Source organism: Stigmatopora nigra, chromosome 1, assembly GCF_051989575.1.
Source record: "Stigmatopora nigra isolate UIUO_SnigA chromosome 1, RoL_Snig_1.1, whole genome shotgun sequence".
In the NCBI taxonomy this organism is placed as follows: domain Eukaryota; kingdom Metazoa; phylum Chordata; class Actinopteri; order Syngnathiformes; family Syngnathidae; genus Stigmatopora; species Stigmatopora nigra.
Window position 1 is genome coordinate 13,791,465 of NC_135508.1, and position 20,022 is coordinate 13,811,486.

General features: G+C 40.1%; 3 protein-coding genes across 7 annotated transcripts; 2 read left to right on the forward strand and 1 right to left on the reverse strand.

Moving 5' to 3' along the window:
• Positions 1 to 300: 300 nt before the first annotated feature.
• On the forward strand, positions 301 to 12,429 carry LOC144207228 (putative ATP-dependent RNA helicase an3). 4 transcript variants are annotated; one of them, XM_077732574.1, is made up of 21 exons: positions 301 to 782; positions 2,248 to 2,299; positions 2,552 to 2,599; positions 2,839 to 2,892; positions 2,970 to 3,176; positions 3,276 to 3,378; positions 4,085 to 4,198; positions 4,334 to 4,433; positions 4,532 to 4,667; positions 4,744 to 4,841; positions 5,244 to 5,342; positions 5,419 to 5,579; positions 5,877 to 6,021; positions 6,101 to 6,245; positions 6,426 to 6,476; positions 6,879 to 7,060; positions 7,151 to 7,268; positions 7,409 to 7,562; positions 7,658 to 7,782; positions 7,873 to 7,939; positions 8,017 to 12,429. In XM_077732574.1, exons 1-21 carry the CDS (start codon positions 738 to 740, stop codon positions 8,063 to 8,065), a joined length of 2,253 nt encoding a protein of 750 aa, XP_077588700.1. In that variant the 5' UTR covers positions 301 to 737; the 3' UTR covers positions 8,066 to 12,429. The 4 variants fall into 4 exon arrangements, with proteins under 4 accessions (XP_077588700.1, XP_077588719.1, XP_077588710.1 ...); XM_077732593.1 differs by lacking the exon at positions 6,426 to 6,476 and having other exon boundaries at positions 302 to 782; XM_077732584.1 differs by lacking the exon at positions 2,552 to 2,599 and having other exon boundaries at positions 302 to 782.
• Positions 12,430 to 12,626: 197 nt separating this feature from the next.
• tgds (TDP-glucose 4,6-dehydratase) lies at positions 12,627 to 15,433 on the reverse strand. The gene is made up of 12 exons (XM_077721385.1): positions 15,202 to 15,433; positions 15,051 to 15,117; positions 14,879 to 14,947; positions 14,653 to 14,743; positions 14,433 to 14,581; positions 14,203 to 14,301; positions 14,018 to 14,077; positions 13,808 to 13,851; positions 13,574 to 13,739; positions 13,438 to 13,493; positions 13,205 to 13,302; positions 12,627 to 13,130 (listed from the first exon to the last, which is right to left on the reverse strand). Exons 1-12 carry the CDS (start codon positions 15,258 to 15,260, stop codon positions 13,039 to 13,041), a joined length of 1,050 nt encoding a protein of 349 aa, XP_077577511.1. The 5' UTR covers positions 15,261 to 15,433; the 3' UTR covers positions 12,627 to 13,038.
• A 245-nt stretch (positions 15,434 to 15,678) lies between these two features.
• On the forward strand, positions 15,679 to 19,986 carry gpr180 (G protein-coupled receptor 180). 2 transcript variants are annotated; one of them, XR_013326700.1, is made up of 11 exons: positions 15,679 to 16,112; positions 16,282 to 16,425; positions 16,501 to 16,595; positions 17,326 to 17,431; positions 17,539 to 17,719; positions 18,315 to 18,364; positions 18,461 to 18,618; positions 18,682 to 18,870; positions 18,948 to 19,025; positions 19,094 to 19,307; positions 19,396 to 19,986. XR_013326700.1 is itself a non-coding variant. In XM_077719353.1 (10 exons), exons 1-10 carry the CDS (start codon positions 15,974 to 15,976, stop codon positions 19,247 to 19,249), a joined length of 1,296 nt encoding a protein of 431 aa, XP_077575479.1. In that variant the 5' UTR covers positions 15,679 to 15,973; the 3' UTR covers positions 19,250 to 19,986. The 2 variants fall into 2 exon arrangements, 1 of the variants encoding a protein (XP_077575479.1); XM_077719353.1 differs by having other exon boundaries at positions 19,094 to 19,986.
• The last annotated feature ends 36 nt before the right edge of the window (positions 19,987 to 20,022 follow it).

Below are 20,022 nucleotides of genomic sequence, written 5' to 3' on the forward strand. Positions count from 1 at the left end.
GGGAGGAAACAAGAGGACCTGGAGAAAACCCACACAAGCACAGGGATAACACGCGAACTCCACACAGGAAGGCCGTTGGGATATACAACTACATAGTGTCTCATTGCAATAGAAAATATAAATCATTTTCATAAATGTAATTTTGATTTGCAAAAGTAATGCATGAAATTCAAACTGCTCCATAGTTTAAAAAGTCAAAACATATTGTTATAGGAGTTGTGTTCAATTGGGGCGCAATCAATTAATTTGGTGAGCATATACTGACTGTTTCATAACGTGATATCCGGGTAATCCTTTTTTGCCCCAGAAAAACGCAGAGTTCCGCACAAACAAATTTTTGTTATTTAAAAACATCATTTTGATTTCAACTGCCGAGCTTTTTTTTCCCTTATGTAAAACAAGACTTTTATTTTCCCTTTATTTTTCCACCGTCACCGGATGTTTTTTTTCCTATTTTGTTCACGCGTGCTTTCTTAACACATCTTCATTCCCAGCTGTAGAACAAATCGACATCAGCTGGCTTTGCATCAAGTAGCACCTTGGTTGCCATCGCCGTGGATTTTTAAACAAACTATTTCGTGCTCCTTGCAAAGTGTCGGCTATTCTTCGAAACCTGCCGAATCTCTCTTTTGTCGCGGCGAGGCACGCGACAAAGGGGCGATAGCGTTACATCGAACCCCGGCAGACAAAGAGGTCTTTTTCTCAACGTCAACATTTTTCCTCCATATTCCCTAGTGATGAGTCATGTGTCCGTCGAGAATGTCCATGGTCTAGAACAACAGGTAAAGAAGCTCGTTTGTTGTTGTTACTTATGGCGTCATGCGGGGGGAAAAGTATTAGAATGGCGTTAGCTCGCAAGCTAACCATGGCTAGCATGATGCTATCGTGCTAGCTTTGGGTGCGTTTGTTTGTTCACTTGAGCAACGAAGCCCACCAAGCGGCCGCCTTGTTGTTCCATTTTTCTAATATTTTTTTGCACTTAGTGTTCATATATTGCATTCCCAAGAATGTTATTCTTTTTAATCGTCGTCTTGTGAATAGATGCAATACTCTCGAAATGTTACTTGGTGCCGAAATCTGCTCGGGAAATAACAGTGGCCTCCGTCGGGCTGCCCGGTCAACAGATGAAACGCACCCACCCGCTATTCTATTGACTGCGTTTGCCTTGCAGCTCGACAAAAAATAAAATGGAGGTGCGCTAAAGCTTTAGCAGTGGAGTAGATTGCTTTAAAAAATGCTGCAATTGACAGCGAAACACATGATCTTGAAAATTCAAGACGTCTATAAATGTTTTTTTTTTTTTCATATGTGGAATTGTTCTGCGTCACTAACGGCGTAGGAAAGGCATCCGACTGTGACTGGTTAAGCAGCTAAATAGATTTTTTTGTATGGTTGTAGCCCTTATCTTGCTAAATGAAATAAAATGAAGTATTCAGCCAATTTCCCTTCCATTTGTAAGACAATTAGGATATTAAACACGGCAATTAAATCAACGCGCTGATTTTTTGTTGAATCAATCAAGGGGAAAAATTACGTGATTTACACCAAACCTCTACTATTCATTAATACATATACAGAACATGATTTCAGTAACAAATATCTCTTCGAAACTTGCAATACAAAAATGTCGTAACTTAAAACATGGAATCTTTTTTTTAAATTTTTATACTTTGTTACAACACAAGTGGAAAAAAAGAAAAAAATGTTCCACTACCTGAATACAAATGTTAAGTTTTTTAAGGGAAACTTTTTGCCATTTTTCTTAGTGCAATGTAACATTTCTGCAAAGTGATGTTTTTAACAAAGTGAGCATATAGTACTTACACATATATCAAAAGGAACACAATGCAGCAATATGTTATGTCATATTTTAGTCAACTTCAGACACAGGAAACCAATAATGACAATGCGAGATGTGCCATCCTTTGTTGCCAAAGTGCTCCAATTTTTTAAAATCAGTCAACTCTGAAAAGGTAAAGTTAACTGTTGCCAAAGTGCTCGAATATTTAAAAGTAAAGATAGAAATGGTAGAGAAGGTGAAGTTAACTTTGATTCAGAAAATAATTAATACTTATGCAAAGGAAATTATATAAATGATCTGTTAGACAAAACAGAAAAATCTGAAAATATTTAGAAAGGGGAAAAAAATCCATAAAAGCTAAGGCGCACAGAAGATTTGGGGAACAAAATTGTATGGGATCTGTTGGCGAAAACCAAAAATAATGTAGTGTGTAATTATCTCCTCAGCTTGCTGTCCTAGACTTGAATGTGGCAGACGGACAAGGTGGTGGCACCAACAGTAAGTCTTTTTTCTTTTTATTCAATGTGTTTCATCTATGAAAGCTCTTAATACTAATTATTACAAAATAATTAAGCAAGTGGCGCCTTGGAGACACAGTGGCAGCTGCATGGGGCCATAAACAGGCACCATCAATTTTGCAGATCGCCACCAAAATTTGTTGCATTGAGGATGTTTTTAGGTTTTCTTTGTATGTACCTGCCCGACTTACTGATTATTAGAATGAGGCTGATGTCTCTCTCGTGTCTGCAGGAAGATACATTCCTCCACATTTACGGAACAAAGATGGTCCTAAAAATGGTGAGGAGCATTTATTCAGTGCTTCTTCCAAAAAAAAAAAAAATAAAATAAATAAAAGAAATACTTGCTATGAGTCTTAGCGGCCCACGTGACTCAAAATGCTACATTTTGAAATGCTAACTTGCTGCATTCAGTTCACAATTAACTGTCTCTGTACAAATTGTCCAAGTCATTTTATTTATTTTTTGGTTTATATCTAGCAGATAAAACCACTTTTGAAATGTCTTATCTTTTTCTAGGAGGAAATGTGTTTGCTGCCAGGTCAGGTTACACCATTGCACCTGCTGCTGCCTGTAAGTTGCCATTTCTCTTAAGTTTTTTAATACTCATCATTCTTGTGTACAGTTTTCAATTATTTTTCTCTCTTTAGTTGGTTGGGATGGGGGCCGTGCCAACTTTGTCAACGGCTACCATGACAACCGCATGACTGCCGGGAATGCTTACAACCGCGGCCCGCCTCGCATGGAGCGGGGCCGGGGAGGCATGGGTGGAGGTGGCTATCGTGGCAACAGAGTTGCATCCTTCAATCCTATCAACCCTGCTCAGCCAATGGGATTTGGCTTGTACGACAACAAAGGTGGCGATCCCTTTTGAATGCTTGCAACGAGGCTGTGATATCTATGTGGCTGGTTGAAGGAACTTGACGCCTTTTTCTTCTTATGTTCTACGACCATAGATGCTGGTGGTTGGAACACTGCCAAAGACACGTACAGCAGCTTTGGAAACAACCGAGGAAAATCTGCTTTCTTCAATGATAGAACCAATGCAAATCGTGGACGGTGAGATGAGACTACTTTCTAACTTTTTCCATTTTCTTCGTGTATTGAAGCTTCATGAAAGTCAACAAAGGATTTTGCAAGTAGACTGGTAATTGTACTGAAACTAATTAGCTGCCATAACTCTCGTGCTGCAGTCATAAAACTCCTTTAATAAAAAAATATATATATTTAGAAAAATGGGTTTTAGGTTTATGGCATTTCAATTGTAAAATATATCCACAATAATTGATGTTAAAATAACTAGTTAGCTGTCAAGTTTGGGTAATGAACAAATCCAACTCTTGCGACTTTAGTTTATTTAATACAATAGTCCGTTATTCATCTCCGATGGGGGAAATTCACTTTCCGCCACAGCATAGACAAATAAAGTAATATAAATAAATGGCACTATATACTGCACACAAAAATAATGAAATAATAAATTGTATACATAGTAATAACCTGAATAATTAATTGCAGGAACGATAGTGCAATTGTTTTCAGAACAGGCAGAGAAGTTTGAGTCCAGTATATCTTTTCAACCGCTGATGCTGGTGTTATAGTTTTATTGCGGTTTTATTGCCGTTTCATATAATTAGGGAATCAAAATTAGATCGGCGGGTAATAAAACACACTTTTGCACACCACCCTTCTCTTTAGAACAAAATTAAAGTTGCAGCTGTTCGTTGGGTTGACACATCTTTGTTTGCTTATTTGTACTTACTAGGTTTGACCATGGCGGATACAGTGGTGGTGTCGGTGGAAACAGCCGCTGGGTAGAGGAGCCCAGCAATGATGGAGACTGGTCTAAACCTACTCCACTCAATGAAAGACTTGAGCAGTAAGTACATTGATTTATTTTTTTTTTTATTATTATTTATACCTGGTTGTTGTCTATTGTTTTAAATACCCATGGACAATTTCCCACAAACAATGTTGAATTGGTTCTCCTTTTTCTGGTCTTCCTCTTTTCTAGTGAACTGTTCTCCAGCAGTAACACCGGGATTAATTTTGAGAAATACGATGACATTCCTGTTGAGGCCACCGGACAAAACTGCCCTCATCACATTGAAAGTGTAAGTCAGAATAGACTGTCTGTTATTTTCATTAAAAGTTTATATTCTACTTGCAAGTAGTATGTATGACCATGCCCCATGCTTGTCCTGTCTTATAGTTCCAAGACATAGACATGGGGGAGATTATAATGGGCAACATTGCGCTGAGCCGCTATACTCGACCAACTCCTGTCCAGAAGTATGCCATTCCAATTGTCAAGTCGAAGAGGGACCTCATGGCCTGTGCACAGACTGGTATCGCACTTTTACAATGGGTCTCCTATATATAATAAGAACAAAATGGTTAATTTTTCACATGTTTTGTGCTAAGGTTCCGGAAAGACAGCTGCATTTTTGCTGCCAATCCTTAGCCAAATCTATGCTGAGGGACCAGGAGATGCTGTTAATGCAGCTAAAGCCTCTGGGCAGGTGTGGAATTTTGTTTTTGCTAATGCTCCCCTTATTGCAGTAGCAGTGGTGAGCACTTTATCTCTTATTCCAAGGTGCCAAATGGATCTGATGTGCAACTATTTAAGAAGTATTATCTTTTGTTGAAATTAGCACAAGTCCTGAAATGAGACTGTTACATTGTCTGTGCAAACTGCCGAATGTCTGTTTGGTTTGTGATTTTTAACCAGCATTGATGAGAAAATGTTAATGGGTTTAAAATACCCATGTTTACCCAATGGAGCATGCATTCTACGTCCTAGATGTGGATGTTTTTCCGTTAGTTGCAGAAATGATGGAAATGTATACTTTACTGTTTACATCGGCTATAACTATGCACCCAAAAATTGCAACAATGTATAGTAATTGATCCGCTTTTTGCAGGACAATGGAAAATATGGCCGTCGTAAGCAATACCCCATTTCGCTTGTCCTAGCTCCTACTCGAGAACTAGCACTGCAGATATACGATGAAGCCAGAAAGGTAAGTCTGTCGTCTGTAAATACTAAATTAAAAAACAAATTATGATTTTTTTTTTTCTTCTTTTTTTTCGTCCTAGTTTTCCTACCGATCTAGAGTGCGTCCCTGTGTTGTGTATGGAGGAGCAGACATTGGTCAGCAGATCCGAGATCTGGAAAGAGGGTGTCACCTCCTCGTGGCCACGCCTGGAAGACTGGTCGACATGATGGAGAGGGGCAAGATAGGGCTTGATTACTGCAAGTAAGATCTATACCATAACTGGTGCTTTTTTTCCAGCTCCAGCATTTCAGAACAAGCGGGAGAAGTTTGATGTTTGTTCTCTTTAAGCACTATAAATTGGCAATGAAAAAAACCCTGTAATGTATTGTTCTAATCAAATGGGTCACTTTTGCCAACAATCCTTCTCCCTGCACAAAGTCAGACAGAAAAATACACTATCTGTAGCTCAATATAACATTGAAAAGGTTATCACATGATCATCCACTTAGGAATCAAATACCATTTCGAGTTACAGCACAGTATCTGCTATTGTCATAGGTACCTTGTCCTAGATGAAGCAGATAGGATGCTGGACATGGGCTTTGAGCCTCAGATACGGCGCATCGTTGAACAGGATACCATGCCTCATAAAGGCACCCGGCAGACCATGATGTTCAGTGCCACCTTTCCCAAAGAAATACAGGTTGGTCCATTCATCTTTGATACAGGTTTTTTTTTTTTTATTCTTCAGCAAAACATTTAACTCTTCTTTCCCCCCTTAGATTCTGGCCAGAGATTTCCTGGATGATTATATCTTCCTGGCAGTGGGAAGAGTGGGCTCCACCTCAGAAAACATCACTCAAAAGGTGGTTTGGGTGGAAGAGAGCGACAAGAGGTCTTTTCTTCTAGACCTGCTCAGTGCAACAGGTAAAATCCTCGTAAAATATCAGCAGACTTGTGTCTCCGTGGCCACGTTGCACATAAACACAGACACAAACACAAAAAATACATACGCAGGCATGCACACACAGACAGCATAGTTCCTTTACTGGTTGGAGGGCAAGTGTAGTGGTTGGTCTTGATGATTTGGTGTGGTTTTATCCCAAGTCATCCCCAGTGAAGTGCAGGACAATGCTGGAGAGACCATGGAGAAGCCTGGTAAGCTCTTGCCTAGAGAATCTCGCATCCACATTTATTTTCTGTGATGACAAGTTTGCCTACATGCCTGCGATATTCATCTTACTGTGGTATCTCATCGGTTCTGTTCGTCCTGGCATGGGTCGGTTATGTAAAGCCGAACATGCCAAAACAGTTTTTTATGGCTAAAGTCATCCGTACAACATGTTTTTAATAAGTAGTCATGGTTATGATTTACAAGATATATTTTTCAAATCTATTGAATCTTTTTATCCATACGTCACGCAATGCATGTTTTTCATTTGTCATCGCTAACATTAGCAGCCATATGAACAAAGTTGGCTTAAAGATTGTGTTGGTTTGAGTCTCACTCGTAGCGCACATTGTTAATTTTCTGTTGTCAATTCTCCTTTGGCTGACCAGGAAAGGACTCGTTGACTCTGGTTTTTGTGGAAACCAAAAAGGGAGCAGACGCCTTGGAGGACTTCTTGTACCGGGAAGGTTACGCCTGCACCAGCATCCACGGGGACCGTTCCCAGAGGGACCGAGAGGAGGCCCTGAGCCAGTTCAGATCTGGAAAGTGCCCCATCCTGGTGGCCACAGCTGTCAGTACAACTCCAAATTAGATTCAGATAAAGGCATAGCTGTGCACCCCTTATGTGAGGATCCTGAAAGTTTCTGTTGTTAACACTCAGGTTGCTGCTCGTGGCCTTGACATCTCCAACGTGAAGCACGTTATTAACTTTGACCTGCCAAGTGACATAGAGGAGTATGTCCACCGTATTGGACGCACAGGGCGAGTAGGAAACCTGGGTAAGAAGACCATTGCTTTTAGAATTTTATATTGTATGACTTCTTGTCAGATAATTTCCTGCAGCAAAGTGGTTGGTAAACACAGTTTTAAACAAATGACCTGATGTACAAAATCAACATATGAGATATAATTTCTCCAGGATTGGCCACATCGTTCTTCAACGACAAGAATGGGAACATCACTAAAGACTTGCTCGACATTCTGGTCGAAGCCAAACAGGAAGTTCCTTCCTGGCTCGAGAGCTTGGCTTATGAGCACCAGCATAAGAGCAGCAATCGCGGACGCTCCAAAAGGTCCACAAATGCAGTTTTTGACCGTTGCCTGCTCTCCGAATGAAATCGATTCATGCTTAGCTTAAATTGTCATTGTGTTTTGATGGCTTTGGCAGGTTCGCGGGCGGTTTCGGAGCTCGCGACTATCGTCAGACGGCCGCCGGAGGGAACGCCGGAGGCTTTGGAGGGCGCGGCGTTCGGAACCAAGCTGGACACGGAGGAGCCCGTGGCTTTGCAGGAGGTGCAGCTATGGTTTTGGTTATAGCTCTTGTTGTATATATTTTTTTTTCAAGAGAAAAAGCATCGACATTGCCCTCTATCTTTCTTGCAGGTGGCTTTGGAACCTTCTACACTAGCGACGGCTATGGCGGCAACTACTCACACTCTCAAGTTGACTGGTGGGGCAACTAGACTTTTTCCTTTTTTCTCTTTCCCTTTCTTTCTCTCACACATATTTTGTCCCCTCCCCACTCAGCTTTCTTCCTTTCTCAGCTCTGTTGTCTTCACCCCATCTGCCGCTGTAGTCAACATTTAGAACCTATGTGCATGCTGTATAAATATACTCATTATACAACACCCCCCACAACATCCCTGGACAATGACCTCTAGTTTTATTTTATAGTCAAATCTCACAATAGACTACTTGGCGAAGGGATTCTTCCAATTTTGTTATTTGCCCTCGTCGGATGCATACTTTGTCACTTTTCATATTTGAATCTTTGATTCATTATGTTTTGTGCTGCCGTCACTCGGGCTGCCTTGTGAGCCTTTTCCCTACCATGGATCTTTCGGTTTAATGCATGTCAACCATACAAGTAAAAAAAAAAACACTGCACTGAGACATGAAACAAATTAAGACATAGGAACTGGCTGAGGCCTCCATCTATAAGAGGTCACAAATATTGCTCTTATTATTTTTTTAAAAAACACTTTTCTTTTAATTGAAGTGCAGGTTTAATACATATATCTTAGATGTCTGAGGACACCTAGGGAATCCCAGGATTGGAATCGAATCCTTGCAAGCATCGTTGCCCATCATTTGAAATGTTAGCAAACAGAATCATAGGACTTGTGCTTTACTTGGCAAAAAAATAACAGCAAAGTAAGATCATTTGTTTCTGTACTGTGCCTTCAAGAATTTGAGCATTGGCTTTTCTTATTTCTGTGAATAACATTTATTTAATGTCATATATGGGTTTGTTATCTTGATTTCTTTTTGGAAGGAAACAAGCTAGACTTGAACTAAATCAAACCTTGGCAAAACAAAACTAAACAAAAATACACAAAGCTGCTTTGAGTCACGATCTGATTTTGTTCCTAAAAGCATCCCACCTCTTATAGTGGGCTTCTAGAAATCAGATATGAATACTGCAGCTCTGCTTTGAGCTTGGAGTCAAGACGTTCCATGCGTGCTCATCAAAAGTTGGTATTTCAGTTACTGGGCCACTGAGGGGTGCAGTGGCTAGACTTCAGGACACCAAGTTATGAGGGGTGCCATTTGTCTTGAGTCAAATGGTTACCTTACCGGTGCTGAACTGTCAATTGTGTCCATCAGTGCCCAGTGGCTTTTCTGCCTCTTTTGGTCAATATGCATCTGGAAACGTGACTCCACCCACAAACGTTAAAGCCCTTTCTGGTCAAAAGCATCTTTCGAAGGGAAACACAAATAAAGACTCCGAGTTCCAAAATTCCCTGCTCACTCTATCCTGGAGAGTCACATAAAGAGTTTTCTCTTTAAAACAAACAAAAAAAAACATCATTCCAGTATTTCTTTGAGTGTTTTTGGATTAGTCGCGATCAGGATGAATGGCATACATTGGGCCAAAGTTTTTCCCGGCAGGGCAGCAGAAGCTTGTCGGGCACTAAGACAAACAGGGGAATGCTGTTGTTTACTTTTGGAGGATTGAGTTTGGCTCAGTGATAATTGTAATGGGTTCCATTCATAAATACTATGAGTAGTCTGCGAGACAGGCAAAGACTTGTTACATTTGCACGGCGCCCTGCTGTGGAACCAGGCGATGTTTAATAACCCTTTCATTTCGACTAGTGTAAGGTCAAAAATCAGGGTGTGAATTCATTTTATGTATACGTGGAGATCTTAAAAGAATTAACATGTAGATAACATGTAAATAGTTGAAAATTGTCGAGTGAAAAAAGTGCTTGGTAGCTCAATGCTGGACTCGACATCTTGAGAGCTGAGTCCGGTGGACAATTTGATTCCAATAGATTTCTTGAAATTGCCTACTGGCTTTGTGGGCAAAGACAATAGGACATATGCAAGTGTTGTTGTGTTTTTTTTGGTCAAGCAATTTAGATTTGCAATAACAAATGTTGCAATTCTCTAGTGGGTTTTTAAGTTATGCAGATTTTATTTTTGGGGGGAACTTTGTTACACTGGGAGGCAGTGTTCAGTTGAGTACTTTGTTGGGAGGTTACAGTAAAACCTGGAAAGCAACATTTCATTTAGGTTCACTGTTAAAGTTCATGCACATCAGAATGAATCCCATTGAATCTGGTTGCCCCTATGATAACTATATAAGGCTTGCAGAGTGGTTTTTACAGACGACTGATTCTGCCCTTTTTTTTAAATTAGTTTTTTTAGCTTTATTAAGTTGCAGGGAAAACTACAGAGACATTTTAACCCTAAATGTATTGAGTGCAGGCATCTCTCACCGTCATGAAATGTGAGCGATGCACTCTTGTCGCCGAGCACACAGTCGGGTTGCAAATGACAATCGGTCGACAACTTAATTCCCCTTCTATTAAAGCTGCAAGATTGTCGGATGGTGGTCCGTCAGTGTCCTAAACACCAGCCCACTCCCAATTGACCCCTTTTTGTGGTTTTTACGCACTTTGCTGTCATCAATTCTGACGTGCTCGGTGCCTTGAAATTCTTCCACACGTTGTGTCGGTTGCCCTCCCACACAATTGTACCTTGTAGATCACTTAAGCTGCTCGTAAATGTCGAAACCTGCAACCATTTCTTTATTATGAGTGGGTGAACCTGCTGATTTTAGCATTTAGCACCGATTGCACAGTGTCTCGCACACTTGTGGCTTTTTCTGCGTTTTCTGGGTCTGTCGTTGCCATTTGGTGGTCAAGCACGGTACGTCACGCACAGCCTCCATAGTAAGTCCTTTTACCTTCCGATGCCTTAAAATTCAAGACTGATAGTCCTATTAAAAGTGGTAGTGGTTACACTTCCCAGTGTGTTACCAAGGAGTTGGTTGTACGGATAGTAGCGCTGTGGTAGAAAATTAAGCACTTCTGTGATATCTTATTAGACTCTTAAGTAAACTGAGAGATGTGGTGTAGTGGAACATTTTAACGGTGCTATGCTCCCTTTTGCTGCGGCCAACAGGCCTTTCGTTTGTAGACAGACTGATAATCCTAGTTTTTACAACAACAACAACAAGAAAAAAAGTAAGATCTCTTCTGTAGCACGGGTCCTCCAGCGCCTTGTGAGAGGTACACACTAGTGAGTGTTCATAGTTGCCAAAAACGACTCCTCTCCGTAGTGGTATAAACAGTGCGTGTGTTTGCGTGTGTGTGGAAAAGGACGTTCCAGTTGGACCGGTTTGCGTCGTAGTTCAGAGCAACGGCAAGATCCAACTGTTTGCACCCAAAGTTCTCGAGTTCGCCGGTTTGTGTAATTTATCAAACATTTTTGAGAAATATTTATTTTTATAAGCCGCGTGCAAATGTTTAAACAAGTGACTTGACCAAAAGACAGTGAACAAAAACACTGGCACATGAATGTTGAATGTCATTGGTATGAGTGGAAATTTCTATTTTTCTGGGGTAGTGTGAGCTTTTTAATAACGGCGTAATAAGGTTTCTCTGACTACGTCCTGAGCTGCAGAGGCATCGTTTTAGCGAACAAATTTGACCTTACACGGCGTCTGCACTCGGCGCATGGAGAGAAACCGATTACCTTGAAAGTCTCATTGGACTCAGTATCCGATCCACCGACCTGTTACGCGAACAGGTTCCGATGCCAATCATGATGACAATGATGATAAGAATACACCATTCGCAGCCATTTTCAATTGGCTCTCCCCCCTCCCAAAAAAAATCATAATTTGAGACAATTCTACTGAATATGCCAAGGTTTGGATTAAATTGTAAGAATCAAAAACCATTTTATAGAAAAAAAAATAGAAAAAGAAAAAACAAACACGCAGTACAAACATGTCCAGATTCGCTCCAAGTCAGTTTTTATTTTGGTTGTCGGTCATATGTTTTGACACTTTTCCTTCCTGTTAATACCCTTTGTGTGATTGTCTATCAAGTGGGGATGTTTAAAGTCTATAACACAGAAGTAACTGTGATTCTATTGCTATGTTGTTGTGATCGGCATATTTTCAGGCACAGTGTGCTCATGCGCTCATTGCTGAGCGTCCGGCCAGTCAGGATATTAGCAAAACCTGTGTAAAGATTTCAATTTGGCTCGTTTGCCGTTTGTAGCTCCTCGGCCTCCGTGGTCCACCATTCAATGGGACCACAGCAAAGTCTCCATTATTGGCGCACGTAAACACACGTGGCCTTTTGTATTCCAAATTGTGGAAATGTAAACTGATGGCCCTTTGCGTTGTTTTGTCAAAGGCAATCTGGCAGACTGAGGTGACGTGGCAACAAGCACTTTTTTTTGGTTTTATTTCCATGAAGCGATTTCAAATATGTGATACTCTAAGTGCTGATGTTGTCACCATTATTGACTGGCCAGACAGTTCAGCGTGGACACACGGTGCCACCAGCCTGCTAGTTAGTATTTGCTTTATGTATTAGTTTAGCAGTTGTGCACGAAAAGGAGCACTATGTTAAGGAAAACAATATTGTGCATCCATTGTGATTTTACCACAATTAAAAGTTTGGAGTTGCAAAATTATCCTGCCTCGGTCAATTTTTTGGCTGAGAAAGCCGCATTGCCTACCAAAAAATGATGTTCTAACCCTTCTCCCACCGTGAAATGTTATTTTCTCAAAGCCTGACTATTCCAAATTCGTATAAGTATACTCTTAATGCACGCACAACTGAATATGATAAGTTATCTTTAAAAGTGAAACTAATCAGACAATCAGAATGTTCAGAAGATTAAATAAGGCACTTTTATTTGATGCTGAGTCCATAGATTTTCAAAGACACACATTCAAAATTATTTAAAATAATAGTAATAATAATTCTGCAGGACCTGGTTGTTTCTCAAAAGTTCAACAATGCAGGGACATTCCCTAATTTATTCAACCATAACTGAGAAAAATCTACTTGAAAAATCACAGCCAACAATATTAAAATAATGCAAACCTGGAAATAATAAATTACATCCTCCCACACTTCTACATTTTCATTTACTAATGCACATTTGCTCCAGTGAAGATTGTTTAAATTAAAATATTTTTTCTTCTTAACTATTTACATGGCACTTAAACATACATTGTTTTCTTTTGTTTAGACAAGATGATGATTATTATTAATGTTACAACTCAATATATTTGCATCACCTAGTTATATTTTCCAATCTGCTTTGAATTTCTTTTGGGCCATTTGGTACCTCTGACCAAAAGTCTGGGTGGTCCTCGTACCATTTCACTATAAACAAACAAAAAACACAGTACATGAATTGACCGTACCAATATGAGTTTTGTCATGAAATTCTGTTATACCAGTCTGTTTGATGCCTTGATTCCAAGAGATCTCAGCCGTCCACCCCAACTTCTGCAGCTTCTCACTGTTGATGGGGTAGCGGATGTCGACCTTTGGCCTGAGGAGCAATGGAAAAGGCTCATCTACTACATATTGTAAGATTACCTGCTGTTAGTAAACAGAAACCTCTTTTTTTAATAAGATCTGAGCAAATGATTATGAATAGATGGGGGAAAAAATCATTTAGCCTTACCTGTCAGGCACAAACTCAAGCCAGACGTTTAGCTCTTCATCCGGCACGTTCTGTACCTTTTTATAAGTGATACACACATGTATACACCACAGAAGTATTCTATTTTAGGTTACATGTGTTGTTCAGGTCAACCTACCATCTTTATAAGTTCCCTGGCAAGTGGCACTATGCCAATCTCACAGTTTGACCCCATGTTGTAAACTTCTCCCACAGTTCCTTTTTCCAAAAGCAAGAGGAATGCATTGACAGCATCATCGATGAACAGGAAATTGCGAGATTTGGGAAGACTTCCTTGAATGGTACTGAGCCAGAATGAAGGTGAACACAATGTCAATGCTCAATATAACCTTTAAAAAAATACATCAACTACCATTTCTTGTTCATTTGCAGGAGGGTGATAAACCTCGGGATGACCTGTGAATTCAGAAAAATATACGCTTTTATAATCTGCATAGAGGGAAAAAGTCTCAAAAGACTTCAGTTGAATATAAAACTTAAATATTTTGCTACCTTTCTCTTAAATTGAGCCATTTAAACAATGTAATTGGAAAAAATAGTTCCTGCCCCCTCACTAATGTACCTTTTCAGTATATTGCTGCGGACCATAGATGTTGTTGCTCCTGGTGACGATGACAGGAAGCTTGAGAGCAAACACAATTCTGTCAACATTTTTGTCCAAATTTTGTTTCACAAGAAAGCATCTAGAAAAGCAGAGCAACTTTTTCTTTTAAACCAACTTTCTAACAACTAACATCTTCACTTTACCTTATATTTGTCGCAGTAGAACCTAACCAGATAGTCTGCAGCTGCCTTTGAAGCAGCATATGGGTTGGAAGGCCTCATAGGACTGTTTTCATCAAACACCTGTAGAACAAAAAAACCATAAAGGCTACATCAAGTGTCTCTAAATTGGTCCTCAACATCCACTGTGGTGGGTCCTGGTCTTTTGTTACAACCGATACAGTACAAAACTATTGGTGAATAAAATGACCAACCTCATCTAGACTCGATCCATACACTTCATCGGTGCTGGCGTAGATGAAGCGGTAAAGCTGATGGCAAGTCTGGCTAGCAGCCGCCAGCAAAACTCGTGTTCCCTCCGTGTTTACATGCTGGAATGTGGTCGGGCTTTGGAAGGAGGAATCTGAGGGAAAAGATGGTTTAACAGATCATTTTTTAGTTAATTTTGTCTTTGCTGCCCTGACAGATACTCACCGACGTGGGTTTTAGCAGCCAAATGAAAGACAACGTCAATATTTTCTGTGTTGAAGATGTGGTTGACCAGCTGGGAGTTGCATATATCCCCCTGTGATATAAATGCATAATAATGTGTTCAAATTAAAACGGCTTGACTTAAAAGCACAAACAGTAACTTTAGAGGAACCCAATTTATTTTAGACACAACAACCCCCCCCCCCCCCCCCCCCAAAGTAAGAGTTACCTTGATAAAAGTGTAGTTTGCATTGTTTTCAATGCTCTCCAGGCTTCTTGGGCTGCAGCAGTAATCCAACTATAAAAAAGTTGAAATATGATCTTTATCCAGTGTGCGTGTAACAGAGCAAATCACTATAATAATAACAACAGCAATTTCATGTTTTATAATGAATTCTTACGTTATCCAAGTTATAAATTTTCCATTCGGGATGCCTTTGCACCAAGGAACACACAAGATGAGACCCACTATTTGGACAGAAGAATAAATATATGCATTACAAAATTAGATATACAAAAAAATATATAAACCATTTTTAAATCATCACCTACATAAATCCAGAACCCCCAGTCACCAAAACAGTTCTGACCAAGTCCATCGGCCCGATCATTTTATTATTTCCCCAAGCCTATCCATTTTTCATCGTTGCATACGGCTATCTCTGAGTTTTGTTAATTCTAACTTCATGATTTTAATTAACATTTGATGTTTATTAAGCTCCGGTCCTAAATTTGATTTTGGTTTCCAATGGATGTACCGTAAATGAGTCCAGTCAGCGCAACAGTAGAGAACAGTTTACGGTAGTGTTGACACGTCGAAAATGGGTTGAACATAGCGCGCCCAATTAGGTCACAATCATCCTCACGATTGGTTAAAATTGTGTAGATGTTACGTAATATTGTTTTGATTGGGTGAACTTTAAATCCATCAAGCTAACAATAGCGCCGATTGGGTGAAATTAGAAAACAAAGTTAACGAAGAAATATAATTTTTAAAAAGACTTCCGAATTACAGTGTCAAAATAAGGTTTTTATGAACTAGCGACTTTTCAATGTTGCCGTTAACTAACGCGAAATTCAATTCCATTTTTTCTGGTATTTCATAAATGATGAAATTATTTGGGTTAATTAGTTTTATTAAACTCTTACATTGAGTAAAAACAATATGTTCTTACTTTTTCACCCTTGAGTTTCATTCCATAATAGTTTGACTTCCGCTTTACTTACGTGAGCTTGATTAATCAAGGATGTCTACAGGCTTCATGGTTCATTGAAGAGATGATCTAACATTTATTGGCGTAAAACGCAAACGAGGACGTGTAAAATGTCGTGTTTATTAACCACATTTTTAGCAGCCGTATTCTTCTCAACGCAGGCTTTTGGGAAAACCGTGACGGGACTTTTTAAGACCGAAGTAGCGAGAGAGCATAAAGGCCAGTTCATCACCAAATTCATGTATCAAGGTAATGCATTTTTTGGTCATTTGGAACTGTCATCATAAGGACTTCCTGTTCTAAGCATCTCAATTTGTTTTGTAGAAATAGAAGTGGATAATGACAGTTTTTTTTAAATTATGATATATTATTGGTACACGAGGGGGACAAATTGAAATGTTTCCTTGAATTTCTGTAGGTGATGATGGTTTGTTGGTGTGTCAACTGGAGAACCCATCACTTGCTGCAGAGAAGGAATCTCGACTGCTTCTTTATCCAAATGTTGATGACAACTGGGAGAAACTCAGTTGCTCGGAAAAACTCACCGGTGCCCACTTCACCAGTAAGTCCTTTGCAAGACTGCATGATCATGTCATACCGCTCAATAATTTGCTTTTTTGTTCATTTGTATTTCCAGTTTCTCTTGGTCAAGAAGAACACAACCAGACGATCCCCCAAGAGTCGTCACCGACAGTGTGGCATGCTCTCTACGCAGATCGATATACATGCCAGGTCATTTTACTACACCGGGGTTTCTAAATTATGAGCTAAACTAAAAAAAATCTGTATTTTACAAAGAACATACCTGTCAACTTATACGATTCCCCTGTATTTTATACATCCTTTTTTTAATCATCTCACATTTTGGAGGCCGTATAACAACTTTAGTACAGGAAAACATTTTTTTTTAAATAGTTTTTTGTTGTAAAAAAACTAAACACTTGTCATCAAATCCATGTAAATTCCGCTGGATTTTTCCCATATAGTGGACTCGGTCACACTATCTCCTGCTCGTAGATATAGTTTATACACGAAAGAGGTGTGGCAAAAAATATTTCTTTCACGTATCTAGGGCGAATTATTTGATCAAAATTTTCATTGTATCTCGAGCATCTCGTAGGTAGAGCTGCTCGTATGTCAAGGTACGACTGTAATGACTATTCAGACTAAGAATGTGGATTAAATGCTGCACCTATCAGCTATTTCTTCACTACACAATAACTTTTCATAGTACACCAGGGCTTTTCAAATAGTAGGGCCGTGAAGCAATATCTGTTTTAGAAAAACATACGTTTTTATACTAGATTAAAGTGTAATGCCACATTCACTCAGTGGATGGCAGTGGCGCGCTCATTGTCACTGTTGTTCATTTTAGCAAGGACACCATCATGTGCATGAGTGTACTTGGAATCTCATCTCATGTTATGTCTGAGTCACTTCTGGAAATGATCTCTTTCTTCAGGATGGTACAGTGATTCCTTCTCATGGTGACCTCAGGTTTACCGTTCTGCTATTGAATGCTGATTCTGCTGGAAACCCCCTGGAGCATTTTAGTGCCGAGGAGGCAGGTCAGATTTCTGTCATGCTCAGTCAAGTTCTGGCCAATAGGTTTTAGGAAAGTTTAGCTAAATTGCCGTCATTTATTCCTAACATTTTTTTTTCACTTCTCTTGCAGGTCTCCATACGTTTTACTTCCTTCTGCTGCTTGCCTATTTTGTAGCTTCATGTATTTACGTTAAACCACTATACCAGGCTCTGAAAAAAGGTGGTCCCATGCACACAGCCCTGAAGGTCCTGACCTCAAGTATGGCTTTGCAGGGCTGCTCAGCACTTTGCAACTACGTTCACATGGCCAGGTAAGAGACAATTTCAACGACTTCAACACAAACATACTATAATAATCAACTCAATAGGTATGAGAATCATGCACAGAAGCTATATTTTAAATATATGTATTGCATTTATGTACGCGAGGCCCAGTGGGGCAAGTGGTTAGCACGTCGGCCTCACAGCTCTGGGGTCCTGGGTTCAAACCCAGGTTGGCTCACCTGTGTGGAGTCTGCATGTTCTCCCCGGAGCTGCGTGGTTTTCCTCCTGGTAGTCCAGTTTCCTCCCACATTCCAAAAACATGCATGGTAGGCTGATTGGTAACACTCTAAAGTGCCTCTAGGTATGAGTGAGCATGAATAGTTGTCCATCTCCTTGTGCCCTGCTATTGGCTGGCCACCGATTCAGGGTGTCCCCTGGCCTCTGGACCGAAGTCAACTGGGATAGGCTCCAGCATCCCCGCGACCCTAGCAAAGATAAAGCGGTTAAGGAAACTGAATGAAATGAAAAAAATGAATGGATATTAATGCACAATTACACGCACTGCGTGTATAGTCTGTTCTGGTTATCTTCTGATAAAGCTGAAGTAGACAAAGTTGAGATGCTCTCCTCTTTGCTCTGCAGATATTCCAGAGACGGCATCGGTATTCCACTGATGGGCCTCCTAGCAGAGTGTACGTCATCGTTTTTGATTTCAGTTGTGGAGCACTACAATCTTGTTTCCATAAGTGCTCCCCAAGGTGACTTTTCAGCTTTTCTTCTTTGCACAGTTTGGGCTGTGGCCGCTCAAGTGTCGATGCTCTACACATTACTCAGCCTGTGTGTGAGCTGGTCCCTTAGTCGAGGCCGAAAAGCTCAATCCCGACCTTTACAGTGGGAACAGTCCCCAGTATCTACGGCAGTCGCCGTCTGTGGAGTGGTAGTGCAGGTAAATTGACTTGAGTGTGGTCGTCTGTGCCCGATGGAGAAATCCTCATCGTTTAATTCACAGGGTGTGCTTCTGCTGTGGGAGCGCTGTTCTGTTTCTGAGAGCCAACATCATAGCCATCGAAGTCTGGCCGGCGTTCTACTCATCATTTTAAGGTTGTTGCTCGCCATCCTGCTGGCTTCAGTGCTCTATCAGATCATCTCCACCGAGAGAAGCACTCTGAAGAGAGACTTCTACCTCTGCTTTGCCAAGGTTATCTGCACCGTCATCCTACTTTGCCATGACACTGTTTTGAGAATTTCTAACATTTCTTTTATTTTGCTTCAAAGGGGTGCTTCCTGTGGTTTCTTTGTCATCCTGTCCTTGTTCTCACATCTGTCATCTTTAACGAGCATCAGAGAGAAAAGGTGACTCGGGTTTTCAGCATTTCTTCTCTACCCATAATCATTTATTTCTAACAACGGTGTTTTTGCAGGTGGTCACCATTGGTGTATTTCTGTGCCAATCCATCTCCATGGTAATCCTCTACCAGCTTTTCCTGTCTCGTTCTCTTTACTGGGAAGTCTCCTCGCTGTCTTCGGTTTCCCTGCCACTCACTATGTCCAGGAACAACCAAAGGGGTCGCTATTGAGCATGTGATATGGCTTTATGCGCTCTTCGTTTGCAGCACACAGATTCTATCTAAAACTGTAGGTCGAGTCTTGAAGTGTAAAAGACGAAGCGTTGCACTGCGGGCTGATTTCGACCTTTGCTGTTTTCTGTTTAATGATGGAACAGGCTGAGAGGCAAACAGCCTGCTTCTAAAAGAAGAACGGCACCAAGGACTACAGGAGAATCATGCTGTGATAACAATGGGATTTATTTAATATGTTAAGATATGATGGACCTGGAGGAAAGCCTTTTGAGTACAATCATACAAATGTGAATTGAATACATGTAACATATAAAACATAGTGTATTCTTTTAGAGGTCTGCTTTTTTCTCTTGTGGGTTTATCACAAATCTTCATCAGCGGATGAAGGACATTAAATCGAAATATTTATAGCGAGTTACGCTATTTCAAGTTTCTGGATGCATGACATTCAGGTAGCAATACCTCGTTTCCAACCTGATGCTTGTTGTTTATTTTTAAGATTCTTAAGTTTATGTACAGGTAAAGAATATTCAAAAACAAGGAAATAGTTCATTGGTATTTAATGTTTTAGTCATAAGCACCTGTGGAAGTGTGTGTGACCTGATATGAATAACTGCAGGGTAATAAAAAGTGCATATTCTTTTTAATCTTTTTATTTCTGATGTTCCAACCATATCAGGACAAAAATGAAAATTTATTTTAAAAGGAAATAATAAAATGCATATGGGTTTTCATCATTGCGTGATGATTGTGAAATTAACCATTCATCT

Bases quoted from the DNA above. Each gene is read 5' to 3' on its own strand.
- LOC144207228 (XM_077732574.1), top strand. From the start codon at position 738: ATGAGTCATGTGTCCGTCGAGAATGTCCATGGTCTAGAACAACAG. The intron at 7,061-7,150 runs GTCAGTACAACT...GTTAACACTCAG, and splicing joins CCATCCTGGTGGCCACAGCT to GTTGCTGCTCGTGGCCTTGA. The intron at 7,783-7,872 runs GTGCAGCTATGG...TCTTTCTTGCAG, and splicing joins AGCCCGTGGCTTTGCAGGAG to GTGGCTTTGGAACCTTCTAC.
- tgds (XM_077721385.1), bottom strand. From the start codon at position 15,260: ATGATCGGGCCGATGGACTTGGTCAGAACTGTTTTGGTGACTGGGGGT. The intron at 14,948-15,050 runs GTAAGAATTCAT...ACTTTTTTATAG, and splicing joins AAATTTATAACTTGGATAAC to TTGGATTACTGCTGCAGCCC. The intron at 14,302-14,432 runs GTTGGTCATTTT...TTTGTTCTACAG, and splicing joins ATGGATCGAGTCTAGATGAG to GTGTTTGATGAAAACAGTCC.
- gpr180 (XM_077719353.1), top strand. From the start codon at position 15,974: ATGTCGTGTTTATTAACCACATTTTTAGCAGCCGTATTCTTCTCAACG. The intron at 17,432-17,538 runs GTCAGATTTCTG...CTTCTCTTGCAG, and splicing joins TTTTAGTGCCGAGGAGGCAG to GTCTCCATACGTTTTACTTC. The intron at 17,720-18,314 runs GTAAGAGACAAT...TTTGCTCTGCAG, and splicing joins AACTACGTTCACATGGCCAG to ATATTCCAGAGACGGCATCG.